The sequence below is a fragment of the Harpia harpyja genome, chromosome W (genome assembly GCF_026419915.1).
Source record: "Harpia harpyja isolate bHarHar1 chromosome W, bHarHar1 primary haplotype, whole genome shotgun sequence".
NCBI lineage: Eukaryota > Metazoa > Chordata > Aves > Accipitriformes > Accipitridae > Harpia > Harpia harpyja.
This window is the reverse complement of record NC_068968.1, coordinates 34,670,708-34,685,676: the sequence shown is the minus strand read 5'-3', so window position 1 is coordinate 34,685,676 and position 14,969 is coordinate 34,670,708. Positions and strand designations below refer to the sequence as shown.

General features: G+C 39.7%; 1 protein-coding gene across 5 annotated transcripts in view; it reads right to left on the bottom strand.

Moving 5' to 3' along the window:
* Positions 1-533: 533 nt before the first annotated feature.
* Positions 534-14,969, bottom strand: part of LOC128136243 (spindlin-Z) — a 112,420-nt gene continuing 97,984 nt past the window's right edge. For all 5 annotated transcript variants that reach the window (XM_052775498.1, XM_052775501.1, XM_052775499.1 and 2 more), the window contains 3 exons: positions 6,647-6,900; positions 5,430-5,663; positions 534-3,521 (listed from right to left, as the gene is read on the bottom strand). In XM_052775498.1, coding sequence (XP_052631458.1) covers positions 3,322-3,521; positions 5,430-5,663; positions 6,647-6,900 — 688 coding nt within the window. In that variant the 3' untranslated portion in view covers positions 534-3,321. The remainder of the gene's footprint in view (positions 3,522-5,429; positions 5,664-6,646; positions 6,901-14,969) is intronic.

Genomic DNA, 14,969 nt, shown 5'->3' with positions numbered 1-14,969 from the left:
AATGATGTAAAATACAAAAAGCACAGCATTTTCAAGGAACCAGAAACTGCTTTTACCATAATTCTTTTTCCCTGAAGCAACTGTAATTTATTCTATCTATCTGAAGATAAAGCCTCCATTTTTAAATAATTCATTTAAAGAAGGCTTATACCTATTGCAATAAATAGGATTTTCCCCAAAGTATTTCAGTCTTTATGTAGTCCAACTTAGTTTAGGGTTTGGCACTCAAAAGAAAAAAATGTAGTGTTTTACTTATCAATTGTGATTTTATTTATTCTTGAACAGAATACATGGTCCCTTCAAATGCTGTATGACACATACAACTGGAAAATTACCTTCCATTGGCACTATGTTCGCCTCACCAGTGCATTTAATCCTACTAACAACCATTCAAACAGCACAATAAGGAAATTCACAAGAAACTGAACACAAAATAAAAACAGAACAAAACCCAAACCTAAACATTATAACATGCAACTTTAGTTTGTTACATTGAACATTCTAACCTTCTAAGCATGCAAAAAAGGATGGTCTGCATTTAAGGGTTTTTTTTTTTTTCCTTTTTAAAAGTTTTACATAGCAGCCTGACATCATGCACACACACACAATATACAACAATACTACAGCAGGTAAATGAGAGAGGCCAATAACTTTTATACAAAGATCCATGGCTTGTGCCATCACAAGACCTATGATAAATTTGGAAAGTAATGTTGAACCCCTAGAACAAGGGACCAACATGTAGTTACTAGGGTAATGCAAGCACTGCATGCAGATCTGAAACATGAGCCTAAAATAAAGCCCAAAGCAGATGGCAGGGAGTGGAATTAGTCTCAAGTCTCAAAAAGGTGGTTTAAGCTATTAAAAAAAAAACCACCACAAAACCAAAACCACCCCCCCCCAAACCTTAATAAAAAAGATGAAAAGAAAAAAACCCATGCAACAGACAACGGGGACATCTAAAAACAACCATAAAATTTGACAGTGTATAGATTATATTCTAATTAGCAAAATATATGGTGTATTAGAGTGGCTTGCACAAAACCCACAAATGCAAGCCTAATGCTAAAAACGTTCCAGTAGACCTAAACCTCAAATATTTCAAAACAAACCTTGTATTCCTTAGATGTAAAGCCCAAAATTCATTGTACTAAGTTATTCATGTATTTTGTGTGTAAGCAATGCACTTATTCTTGTGCCACAAATATCAACTTGGGCTCATGGAGCCAGGCTCAGCTTTGAGATTTACATGCAGGACTCTTAAGAGTCAATAGAAAGCACATAACAGATCTGCAGGATGAAAGCACTGTGTTGCAAATCTGCTCACTTCATTCAAAACACAATAAAAATTTACTGACTCAGGTATTTAGTGCTTAAAGACTGGATTGAGAAGCTGTGAACTGAAAGACAATAGCCTGCCTTTGGTTGTCCATGACGAAATACAGGACATAATGCAATATAGTAGCAAGGGACAAAGAATTAAGATACCATATTTATACAGTATTACCATCTAACAGCATAATGAGGCACAAGCCTTAAGGCTAAAATATGAAATCAGGCCAAAAATATGGACAGAAAGGGACTTAAACCACTGAATCTTTGATATCAAGAATACCCACAATAGAGGTCAGACCTCTGATCTCTGATTAACAGTACCTCTCCTGCATCTTTCCACTAACAGCATAAGGTTGGATATCTATATGTTCCTTCTTTCCATCAATAGCGTTGACTGTATTCACATTCTTCACATACTGTATTTCTGTGAAGCAGTGCTTTGAAGCTTGTAGAGCTCTGCTTTAACATGACAATTTTGTTGCTATGCTGATCCTTGTTACAATTCTGATGCTTTTAAAAGTTGCTACACTTAAAAACCAACAAATACCCTAACCTTGATTTACAACTATCTTGCAAGATTAAAACTGTGAAAGGATTCTGCTGTTGTGGGCTGCTATTTACATCCACAATCTAATGCAGATGACTGAACCACTGAGACTGTCTATAGCTCCCATTAGATAGTACACCACTGGCATGCAGAACTCTAGTGTTCATAGAATGAAATTCATGTTGACAGCATACCTCAAAGCAAGTACACCACAAAAGGCAACAACAGGTTTAAACTGTAGATTTGTCTGGACACTCCTTACATGGAAAAGCCAGAAAAAGAATACATTGAGAAGATGCCTTCTTGAACCAAAATGGTTAAAAACAATAGCAAAACCCCAAACAAAACAAAACAAAGCAAAGGAATACAGCAGACTGAGAAGGCAACAAATGCTTCTCCTTCTCTAAAGGAGGTCTTCAGTGTAAAAGGACCCCCCACCCCCATAAGATTGTATTTACCATGTAAAAGATTAACTACTATTAGGTTTCTAAGTCCACACACAAACATCCAGGTTGCTAGGTTCTGATATTAAATGAGAGACTACTGATTGCCAATGTGTAGTCTAAAGTCTTCTTAAGTAGCATATATACTGTTAAACTTGTGGCACCAAGCACTTCGGTTCTGCTAAGAAATGTATATAACAAAACAGAGTACAACATTTAGGATTAAAGGCAGCTTTGTTGTGTGTATTTTACTGGTTCCTACAACTTGTAAACACAGGCCCTTAACCTGCATTTTTTAATTAACTGGTTATACAGATTAAATATATTTTTATAGTTTAAAGCATTTTCACTGAAAGGTGCATGTCAAACACTTGATATCCTACTGCCCTGTGACTAGTAAAAATGCACAAGTATTTCCATGTACTGCAAGTTCTTAAAAAGCTTAATTTGAAATAAAGTGTAGAAACACAGTAGATGATTGTTGTTACTTGGGTTAGGCACTCCTTACTGCTGCACAAACTGTTTAAACCTTTCAGAAGAGTCACCTCTGTCCCAACCCAGAAAACAAGGACTGCCAGTAGCCAAGAAATTAAATTTAATGTTACAAAAGAAGGCATATCAAAAATAGCAAACTACACTTGCATGTGGCAGTTGAACAGGTGAGTGCAAGGTTGAAGAAAAAGTTAAAATCTATGAAAAAATCTAGATTACAATACTAGATTGACTTCACACAGCTTGAATTTGCAGCTGTTCTTTGCTTTTAACTCCCTCCCACCCAAATATATCAAATTCCTTCAAGAAAAGGAGTTCTCTTACGCGAAATGTGTCATGTTCACATAAATTTGTATTATTCAGAACAAAACAGTTTTGCTGGCAGAGATTGTGGGTTCGCAGGGACATTTAAGCTTTCATTTAACTGAAAAACAGTCAAGTCTTTGTGTCTACAAATTTTACATTTAATAGTTCCACAAATTTGGCAGAAGTTCATGATGACGTCTAGGATGTCTTCACCAAATCGTAGACATAAATATGGAAATCATCATCAAACTTGATGAAATAGACAGATGGTTTGGCTTCAACTTGATGAATGACCATGCCAGTCCGTTTTGAGCCATCTTCTTTGGCATATTCCACTTGTTTGCCTACCAGGCTGTCCACAACTTCACCTGGTTCCCGTTCTGCAGGAGGTGAATCATCTGTAATATGAAAATACAATGTACTTTGGTAGACATTTATGGATTTTTTCCAATATACAAAACTGCAGAGCCTTCTTTAAAAGTTAAGAAACAATCACAAGTTTAAAATGCAGAGTATGTCTAAAACAAGTTGAGTTGTTCAGACAAGCACCTAACTATTGCCATGCTTCTAGAAAGTAAAGTCACAGAATTATTTTTTTTTTTTAGGTAATAGCATCTTCAGTTTTATGAAGTAAAAAATAGCACTTCAATTGGTTAGAAAAGTAAATCTTTTGACATGAAGGTTTACATACCAATTACGGAACATGTTTGTAGATAATTGAATTTAAGCCCCCAGCAGAACAAGGCACTGAGTCTCTCTAAGAGAAAGGCAGGTGTGCTAGAACTTGCTCTCCCCACATGCTTTATCCAAAATGTCAATGCAAACATGCCATTGCAACAAAACCACATCTTCCAAGCTAAGTGTAACCTCCTTAATCAATAATGCTGTTAAAAGGGGCTTTTGATTTCACACTAGAATGGATACTGTTGAGAAGTCTAACTATATTATTTGCTTTTCTAGCAAAATCTACCCAGAAGTATCCTTAAGGACACAATTCTCATTGTCTATAAAAGATCCAGATTCAGGGAAGGTAACTCATAGTTCAGAGTGCCTTAGAAACAGAGGTAAGTAGTAGATAGTCTCAGGAAAAAAAGAGTGCATTAAAAACTTAATTCTTAAATATGGAAAGCATAAGCCTTTTAGCTTATTTTTCTAAGATGGAAGAAAGCAAAGCAGAATTTAAAAAGGAATTACAAGGTATTTGGAGGTGCCAACTCTGAAAAAGCTTGCTTTATTTGTTTCTTTAGGAATAGGAAGGTCACTTTTTCCATTAACATTTGTGGCTTACTCTCTTCAAGCCACAGATATGTTGCTTTTTGTTAGGCTGGAAAAAATCTAAAAACATAGGATTACTACAGAGGTTATGCAAATAAGTGCCACTTGTTTACTCAGTCATCAGACTATGTTATCAGTGCTAGATCTGAAGGAAGACAGTATCAGAAACTCAATGAATGAATTTTAAATATTTATGTAGTGCACTGCATAGCCAAACACTAGTTATCTAATTAATAATTTACTTTAAAGCCAAAATTGCCTCTCTGTCAGAGAAGTGCTTTTGAGGTGCAGGAGAGAAATGAGAGTACAATATTCTTGACAAACTTTTTTTCTTCTTTTTTTGTACTAGCTATCCAAATCTCTTGAACAATACTGATTCTGTGAAAATCCTTCTATATTTATAGGAAAAAACCCAATAACTTTCACTTCAAGAAAGGAAGAAAAAATATCCCTCCTAACCTATTGAAAAATCTTTCCTGTTTATGTGTTTAAACATGTGAGAGAAAATGAGTTTTCAAAAGATTAGTGCTTCTTTCCTCCAAGAAACTATTGAAAAGCTTTCCAAACTGAAGATGCCTACCCAAACTAAATTAATCTGACTATTTTAGTTAGCCCCAAAACATTATTCTTATAAGAACTGCTTCAGAAATACAACTCCTTGAGATGGCTCTTGATTTGTGACACTTCTATAAGAAAATAACAATGGAAGGCTTCTAGTTTGTCAGTTTCTTTTAAAAAAGAAAATCTAAGTGTAATCTCTTCCACAATAGTATGTATATCTTTATCAGAATTAGGAATTATTACGGAAAAGGATTTTCCAGTATTTATTGCATATTTCACCAATGATTCAAGTAAAATATTTCAGAAGTTAATACAGATGTATTTTCTGTTGTGCTGTAACCTTTGTTAGTTTTGATACTTAAAAAGATCCTTGTTTGTTAACTCTCTTTTCCATACATAATCCATAAGCCAAACAATAATGCAAAGAGAGATGCTGCTTTCCAGAAGAAAAAAGTAACTGGCCTACTTACTGGAATCAGGCATAATGCGAAGGTCACCTTCTTTATAGTCATCTAAGAGTTGGTACATGTACAAGACAGGATCTTTCTCATAGGTAATATAAAACCATGTGTTCATAATAGGAGCTCGAGCCAAGACCATTCCCCTCCATTCATCTTTTGAGCCATCCTCTGTCTCAAACATATGTTCCACAGCTTTGCCAATCATTGTGTCTGCCAGGTGGGCATCGCTAATTCGAGATGAAGCTGAAATGGTAGCAGTTCATAAGTATGTCCATTCAAAAGTACAGAAATAAGTCTTTGTAAAAAATAATCTTTATCCAGATTAATGAATAAATTTGAAAGTTAGTCAATTCACATACAAAACAAATACTGTCCATTCCAGAGAGTTGAAGACCAAAGAACTGCAGAACTTGAAGAATTATTTTAACATGTTAACACTCTTATCAACATTTTCCATCATTGTATACCCCCCCTCCCATTAATCAAACTATCATAATGCAAGGTAAAGGGAGACCAATATAGGCCACAGCAAAGAATAATGTCTGTATTTTAAATATTTGTATTGTGGGGGGAGGAGGGGAGGAAGAGAGGTTAAATCGCAGAGCAGCTGTATGAAGTTATTAATGAAGGTGTTCAGTTTGGTTCCCCCTAACCCCATTCTAGAGACAGCTACTGATCTCTTCGCAGTCAGGAAAAACAAGAACTTATTCCATTCAGAAATAAATAATTACTAAGGTAAACTTTGAACTTTACAGTTTGGAAAAACCTACAGTTTAACAATTCAGTGCTAATTATGAAAACCAATAAAGCCTTGTTACTAGTCAAGTTATTTCACTTAGAAAATGCTGTTTTCCCTCCATTTGGATTAAAACCCAGGGAAAGCAGATGAAAAAAACCCCAACCAAACACATAATTACTGTCAAACACACACAAGACAACATAGCCAGGACATTTCTCAGCTGGCTCAGAGTTTAAATTTTAATAGAAATATCTATGTTACATGTGTAAGCTTCTTAGGGATAAGACTCTAAACAAGAAAAAATACAGAATTTACTGCATACCATTTAAAGACAAAAGACAACGCTATGCTCTCTGGTATCATCAAATCTTTGTGAAATCAAGAAAAATTAAACAGCATTTAGATTATTTGCCATGTGATTAAAAGTAATTTAATAAAATTTAAATGTTCTGACAATATATGCGCATATAGGAAAAAAACCTCTTACCAACTCTGTCTGGAAGGACTTCAAGTGCTGAAACTCTTTCATCTTTGTGCAGTTCTAGTCCATACACACAATCAAATCCATCATACTTTATAAGATAGAGAGAGGGATTTACAGGAACTTGATCAAGAACTGTGCCCTTCCATTGTGTTACAGGTCCGCTCCCTTCTTTCCAGCCATGCTGTATTCTGCAGCCTACAATGTTTCTTCGTGGCTGAGAAACAGGTTTGCTTGGTCCAACATTGTTTCTATGCTTTCTGTACACAGATACAAACATAATATTAAACAAGTACATACTCAAAATTCTACTCCGGACAAGAGCCGTATGCTTTAAGAAGGCAATATATTATTGCATATTACATTGTACTGGAAAAAGAAAAAAAAAAAAACTGAAAAGTAGTGGAACACTTTCAACATTTTGTATAGGGTTGCTTTCATAATAGCAGTTTCTAAAACTAGTTTGCTTAAGCCAAAAGAACTATTTTAGCCATTACTACACTGAACATCAAAAGTAAAACTTGCTTGTTAAAACCCTAAATCAGGTCTCAAAGAGCAATGTTACCTAACAGTATTATACTTTTGCTACTTTGTTGCTCTCTGCAGAACAGTAAACATAATTCCCTTACCCCAGGAGGAAGAAGTCAGTGGAAACATTAGTGGTGATTGACTAAAATTCTTCAAAACATTTGTTTTCCCTAACCTGTGTTGTCACCTGAAGGAAATTTCACTTTCCTTTGCACTTACAGGTATCTTTGACTTCAAGTGTTTTTAAAGACACATGGTAGCGACAACATTCTTCTAACATTCCTTTTTACTACAACACAAGAAAAATGATATGCAAAGGTCACAGCAATAGAAGGGATACTCTTTAAAGCAGATAATAAATTAAATATACTTTTTACCCTTCCTCAGTTTTTTAATCCAACTTGCATGGAAAGATTCACAGCTGGTGGGTGAGCCAACCAGGGGAGGAGCCTTGCTAGATCTGTTGTTTACGAACAGGGAAGGACTGGTGGGAGGTGTGATGGTTGGAGGCCGTCTTGGGCTTAGTGACCATGAAATGGTAGAATTTTCAATTCTTGGTGAGGCAAAGAAGGTGGTCAGCAAAACCACCACTATGGACTTCCGGAGGGCTAACTTTGGCCTCTTCAAGGCACTGGTTGAGAGAGTCCCTTGGGAGACGGTCCTGAAGGGCAAAGGGGTCCAGGAGGGATGGACATTCTTTAAGAAGGAAATCTTAATGGCTCAGGACCAGGCTATTCCCATGTGCCGCAAGTCAAACCGCCGAGGAAAACGACCGGCCTGGCTGAATGGGGAGCTTTTGCTAGGACTTAAGAAAAAAAGGAGAGTTTATCATCTCTGGAGGAAAGGGCGGGCAACTTGGGAGGAGTACAGGGATCTTGTTAGATCATACAGAGAGAAAATTAGAAAGGCGAAAGCTCAGCTAGAACTAAATCTGGCCACTATCGTAAGGGACAACAAAAAATGTTTTTACAAATATGTTAACAGTAAAAAGAATCCCAAGGAGAATATCTTTCCTTTAATGGATACAGAAGGGAACGTAGCAACCAGTGATGAGGAAAAGGCCGAGGTACTTAATGCCTTCTTTGCCTCAGTCTTTAATAGTGAGTCCAGTCATCCTCAGGGTACTCCACCCCTTGAGCTGGAAGGTAAGGATGAAGAGCATAACATACCCCCCTTAATCCAGGAGGAATTAGTTAGGGACCTGCTACGCCATCTGGACACTCACAAATCTATGGGACCTGATGGGATCCATCCAAGAGTACTGAGGGAACTGGCAGAGGTCCTTGCCAAGCCACTCTCTATCATCTATCAGCGTTCCTGGTCAACAGGGGAGGTCCCAGAGGACTGGAGGCTTGCCAATGTGACTCCCATTTATAAGAAGGGTCAGAGGGAGGATCCGGGGAACTACAGGCCTGTCAGCCTGACCTCGGTACCGGGAAAGATTATGGAACGGTTTGTCTTGAGAGCACTCACATGGCAGCTCCAGGATAAGAGGGGGATCAGGCCCAGTCAGCATGGGTTTACGAAAGGCAGGTCCTGCTTGACCAACCTGATCTCCTTCTATGACCAGGTGACCCGCCTAGTGGATGAGGGAAAGGCTGTCGATGTTATTTTCCTAGACTTCAGCAAGGCCTTTGACACTGTCTCTCATGGCATACTCCTTGAGAAGCTGGCGTCTCGTGGCCTGGATAAGTGCACTATTCACTGGGTGAAAAACTGGCTGGATGGCCGAGCCCAGAGGGTAGTGGTGAATGGGGTGAAATCCAGTTGGCGGCGGGTCACGAGTGGTGTTCCCCAGGGCTCGGTGTTGGGCCCTGTTCTGTTTAATATCTTTATTGATGATTTGGATGAGGGGATTGAGTGCACCATCAGCAAGTTTGCAGATGACACCAAGTTGGGAGGCAGGGTCGATCTGCTTGAGGGTAGGGAGGCTCTACAAAGAGATCTGGACAGGCTGGATCGATGGGCTGAGGCCAATTGTATGAAGTTTAACAAGGCCAAGTGCCGGGTCCTGCACTTCGGTCACGGCAACCCCATGCAGCGCTACAGGCTTGGGGAAGAGTGGCTGGAAAGCTGCCTGGCAGAGAAAGACCTGGGCATGCTGGTTGACAGCCAGCTGAATATGAGCCAGCAGTGTGCCCAGGTGGCCAAGAAGGCCAATCGCATCCTAGCCTGTATCAGGAACAGTGTGGCCAGCAGGAACAGGGAGGTGGTTGTTCCCCTGTACTTGGCGCTGGTGAGGCCGCACCTCGAGTACTGTGTTCACTTTTGGGCCCCTCACTACAGGAAAGACATTGAGCTGCTTGAGCGTGTCCAGAGAAGGGCAACCAAGTTGGTGAGGGGCCTTGAGCACAAGTCTTATGAGGAGCGGCTGAGGGATCTGGGGTTGTTCAGTCTAGAAAAGAGGAGGCTGAGGGGAGACCTTATCGCTCTCTACAACTACCTGAAAGGGGGTTGTAGTGAGGTGGGTGTTGGTCTCTTCTGTCAGGTGTCTGGAGATAGGACAAGAGGAAATGGCCTCAAGTTGAGGCAAGGGAGATTTAGGTTAGATATTAGGAAAAATTTTTTTACTGAGAGGGTTGTCAAACATTGGAATGGGCTGCCCAGGGAAGTGGTTGAGTCACCATCCCTGGAGGTATTCAAAAAGCGAGTGGACAGGGTACTCCAGGGCATGGTTTAGGGGGCATGGTTAATGGTTGGACTCGATGATCTTGAAGGTCTTTTCCAACCAAAATGATTCTATGATTCTATGATTCCTTCTGGTGAATATCAGTTGCTCTGATAAACAGTCATGTAAGCTATTTGACAGTTTCAACCCACTAAAACAGTGTTACACAAGTTTTATTCTACTCAAAAAAAAAAAAAAAGTAACTGACTGTTAAAGAATTCTCAGTCATGGGTTTCTCCAGGTTTGCTTTATTAACAACTCAGAGTTGGGCCACCACCGCAGTGAATGGCAACCCACAAAATTTTCTCTCAATTTTATATACCCTTTAGGTAGTTCATTATCTCAGTCCAAAATCTTTGTAATTTTCCAGTTGATCTCGATTCCCATGTCATTATCATTCATCCATCATCATCTTATCTCATCAGTTCTTGTCTCATTCAGTCCGGTCATCATCCTGTGGTTTTCGAAGTCTGTCTTGGGTCAGTCATCTTCTCATCCCCTTTACCTTGAAGTTTCATACCTACGCAATTCTGAGAAAACCTCTCTGGTTGTTCCATTAACTATTTCACATTTATCTTTGTAAGCTCTACATATTTTAATCACTCTCCAGCTAAGCACCTGTATCTTACTGATTTTTCTTTTGCTTGATCTGTCTCTACTGATTAGCTTGACTGGGTTTTAATCCGGTCCTGGATTGGGGCTATAGAGGGGGGCAGGCTGAAAACACTGTTCATGGCCTGTTGAGCAGCTCTGTTGCAATAATAACCTTAACTCATTCTATATTAATTTCTAACAGTCTTATAGTCCTAAATTTCTAAAATCTTCTACACTGACAGTTGTGAATACAACATATGAAGAAACATATGAACATTATGACAGTACATCAGTGATAAATGTATATTTATCTTTATTTTAGCATGCTACAATATGCATATTAATTCCTAAAATGATATATAGAGGGTTGCCTGATTAAAATTCTCACAAATGTTAGCTAATTCCAAAATAAATTTCTGGATTAGTTACCAGTTATAGTACACTTCATTTAAATGGCAATAAAATATACACATCACTAGCATGCTTAAAAGCAACATCTAAAAAAAGAAAAATCAGTTGCAGAAAACAACATCCATCCTTAGATTAGTGACAGTGACCAAAGAGAAATGTCTCCAGGAACAATGAAAGCTCACAGAGCAGCCTATGTATGACAGAGATCCAAAAGACACAAATAGCAATCATATCAGTAAAGTCTCATAATTAGTCTTAAAGAATAATAAAAACAGTATATAAAACTAGTAATGCTGAAGATGTAATTATAACTCTATTAAAAACAAGACGTACAATTCCTTCAGCAACTTGTCCCACCTCCAGACTTTCATTCTCCATGAAAATCTTAGCAGAGTTCCAAAGTATCTTTTGTCAAATTTAACTTTTGTTATTATTTAACCTTATCGAGAAGATCAATCTGCATTCATAATCTGTGTTGTCAAAGTTAGGAGTATTATAGAAATGCTAACCTCTTCCAGTTAAGAGGCACTCCCTTGCAAAGATGGTTCTAATTTTCCACAGAAACTTGAAGACATGTTCAAATACTAGTTCATGCTCAAGTGTTACTTTTTTTTAATTATAATAGTCTCAATAATATTTTATTATGAAGAAATGAGATGAGAGATCTGGTTCTTGGGCACAATGGAAATGAGTTTGTTTTGCATGCAATTAATTTAGTTTTAATGAATCTTAATTCCATTTTAAGGCATCATCACAGAATAAAACCAACTGCTACTGAAGATAAAAAGTTTAAGTTGAAAAAGGTAAAATAATACTGTTCATGTTTAACCACACAGTAAGTTTTACTTTCTGCCTATAAAGCATAATCATAACATTTAAATTTGCACAATTAAGTGAAAAGCTTCAGTCATTTTAAAAAAATATGATGGAAAAAGACTATATAATTAAGTTCAAATTGGTAACTACCTTTTAAAACGCCTTGGAGAGAGCAAAAAGCATTATAAATGCAGTTACAAATCAAGCAGCAGCTAGGTATACTTGCAGTTCAAAATTTTCTTTGTCTGAAGGCTGTACTACTGGACTACACCTTGTCCTACTGCAACAGGCTCTGCTAAAAAGTTTGTCCCCATCTTATAGGCCCCCTTTAAGTCCTGAAAGGCTGCAATAAGGTCTCCCTGGAGCCTTCTCTTCTCCAGGCTGAATAACCCAAACTCAACCTTTCTTCATAGGAGAGGTGTTCCAGCCCTCTGACCATTTACGTGGCCCTCCTCTGGACCCACTCCAACAGGTCCATGTCTTTCTTGCACTGGGGACCCCAGAGCTGCACGCAATACTCCAGGTGGGGTCTCATGAGAGTGGAGTAGAGGAGGAGAATCACCTCCCTCGACCTGCTGGCCATGCTGCTTTTGATGCAGCCCAGGATTCGAACAGCTTTCTGGGCTGCAAGCGCACATTGCCAGCTCATCACCAATTTTTCATCTACCAGTATCCCCAAGTCCTTCTCTGCAGGGCTGCTCCCAATCCATTCATCCCCCAGTCTGTATTGATATTGGGGATTGCCCTGACCCAGGTGCAGGACCTTGCACTTGGCCTTGTTGAACTTCATGAGGTTCACATGGGCCCACTTCTCAAACCTGTCAAGGTCCCTCTGGATGGCATCCCTTCCCTCAAGTGAATCAACTGCACCACTCAGCTTGGTGTCATCTGCAAACTTGCTGAGGGCGCACTCAATCCCACTGTCTATGTCGTTGATGAAGATATTGAACAGTACCGGTCTCAGTATAGACCCTTGAGGAACACCACTCGTTACTGGTTTCCACCTGGACATTGAGCCACTGACTTTGAATGCAGCCATTAGCCAATTCCTTATCCATCTAATAGTCAATCTGTCAAACCCATATCTCTCCAATTTAGAGGTAAGAATGTTGTGGGGGACCGTATCAAAGGCCTTACAGAAGTCCAGGTAGATGACATCAGTTGCTCTTCCCTTGTCCACTGATGCAGTCACTCCATAGTAGAAGGCCACTAGATTAGTCAGGCACAATTTGCCCTTGATGAAGCCATGTTGGCTGTCTCTAATCACCTCCCTGCCTTCCATATATTTCAACATGTCTTCCAGAAGGATCTGTTCCATGATCTTACCAGGCATGGAGGTGAGGCTGACTGGTTGGTAGTTCCCAGGGTCCTCCTTATTACCCTTTTTCAAAATGGGTGTGTAATAATAGCTACCAGTATACTTCCATATAAGATAAAAGTAACTTCCTCAAACCTCTTTTTATATCAATAGTATGTTGTTTCTGTGATAAGCAGAGTAACGCATATGTACATAACCTTTTGAGATGCTATAATAAGAAAAGCCAAAATGTTTCCCTTCTGTTTTATTAGAATTATCTTTAAAATTCAACAAAATTTTGTTTGTAAAGACTGGGATAATATTTCAATCACCTAGAGATTCAATATTTCAATTGCCCTACATATATAAAACACACAGAGCCAGGAAACCCAGATAACACCAAGTCCTAAAAATAGTTCTTGATGTATCAGTTATGACCTCATTGTAAATGGCCCTTCAATTGCAGTAAGTTTCACGTCCTCTTATTTCATAGAAATCATAGAATCATTTAAGTTGGAAAAGACCTTTAAGATCGAGTCCAAACGTAAACCTAACACTGCCAAGTCCACCACTAAACCATGTCCCTAAGCGCCACCTCTACACATCTTTTAAATACCTCCAGGAATGGTGACTCAACCACTTCGCTGGGCAGTCTGTTCCAGCGCTTGATAACCCTTTCAGTGAAGAAATTTTTCCTAATATCCTATCTAAACCTCCCCTAGCACAACTTGAGGCCATTTCCTCTCATCCTATCACTTATTACCTGGGAAAAGAGACCAACGCCCATCTCGCTACAACCTCCTTTCAGGCAGTTGCAGAGGGTGATACGGTCTCCCCTCAGCCTCCTTTTCCCCAGGCTAAACAACCCCAGTTCCCTCAGCCGCTCCTCATAAGACTTGTTCTCTAGACCCTTCACCAGCTTCACTGCTCTTCTCTGGACATGCTCCAGCAACTTAGTGTCTTTCTTGTAGCGAGGGGCCCAAAAGTGAACACAATACTCAAGATGCAGTCTCACCAGTGCCGAGTACAAAGGGACAATCACTTCCCTAGTCCTGCTGGCCACACTATTTCTGATACAAGCCAGGATGCTATTGGCCTTCATGGCCACCTGGGCACACTGCCAGCTCATAATCAGCAGACTGTGGACCAACACCCCCAGGTCCTTTTCTGCCAGGCAGCTTTCCAGCCACTCTTCCCCAAGCCTGTAGAGTCACATGGGGTTGTTGTGACCCATGTGCAGGACCCGGCACTTAGGCACGATGGTGCGCTCTGTACAACCTTCCGCCACATTGGTTGTGTGCATTGGACTTCATCTGGATCTTTAGGTGATCGTGCGTTGTCTGAGTCGTAATAAATCATCTCTAGCACGGCTAATTCCCTCAGGTACTGGATACCTCTTTCCATGGTGGTCCACTTGCTTAATTGACATATAATATCATCCTTAAAGGGGTACCTTTCCTTCACGCTTGACAGGAGTCACCTCCAGAGGCTGAGGACTTGTGTCCCTTTTCCAATTGCCTTGTCAATGCCACCTTCCCTGGCAAGCGATCCCAGCTGCTTGGCTTCCCTACCTTCTAATTCCAGGCTACTAGCCCAATTGTCCCAGCGTCAGAGCAGCCAGGTGATAATGTGCTCACTTGGACGATGGCTGAAATCTTTTTGCACATCCCACAGCTCACTCAAGGATAGGGATCAGGTGATTACCTCTGGTTCTGCCTCTTCCTCCTGTTCCCGTGATGACCCTGGTTCATCTCCATCCTTCGCTAAGCGAACTGATTTTTTTGGGGTATATTTCTTCTTCTGTATGGGGGCAACTGATACTGATGCGGGGGTTGGAGTGGCTGCAGTGCCTGTCACCTTGTTGTTAGATCCAGAGACTTTCTCTTCCCCTTGAGGGTACTGAGTGGTATTGAACAGGGTTCAATAGGCATGGGACAGGCCCCAGCACATTGCAGTGAGTTGCATCTCCCTGGAATTGTTGGGGTGACAGCATACTTTTTCCAAATGTTCTGCTA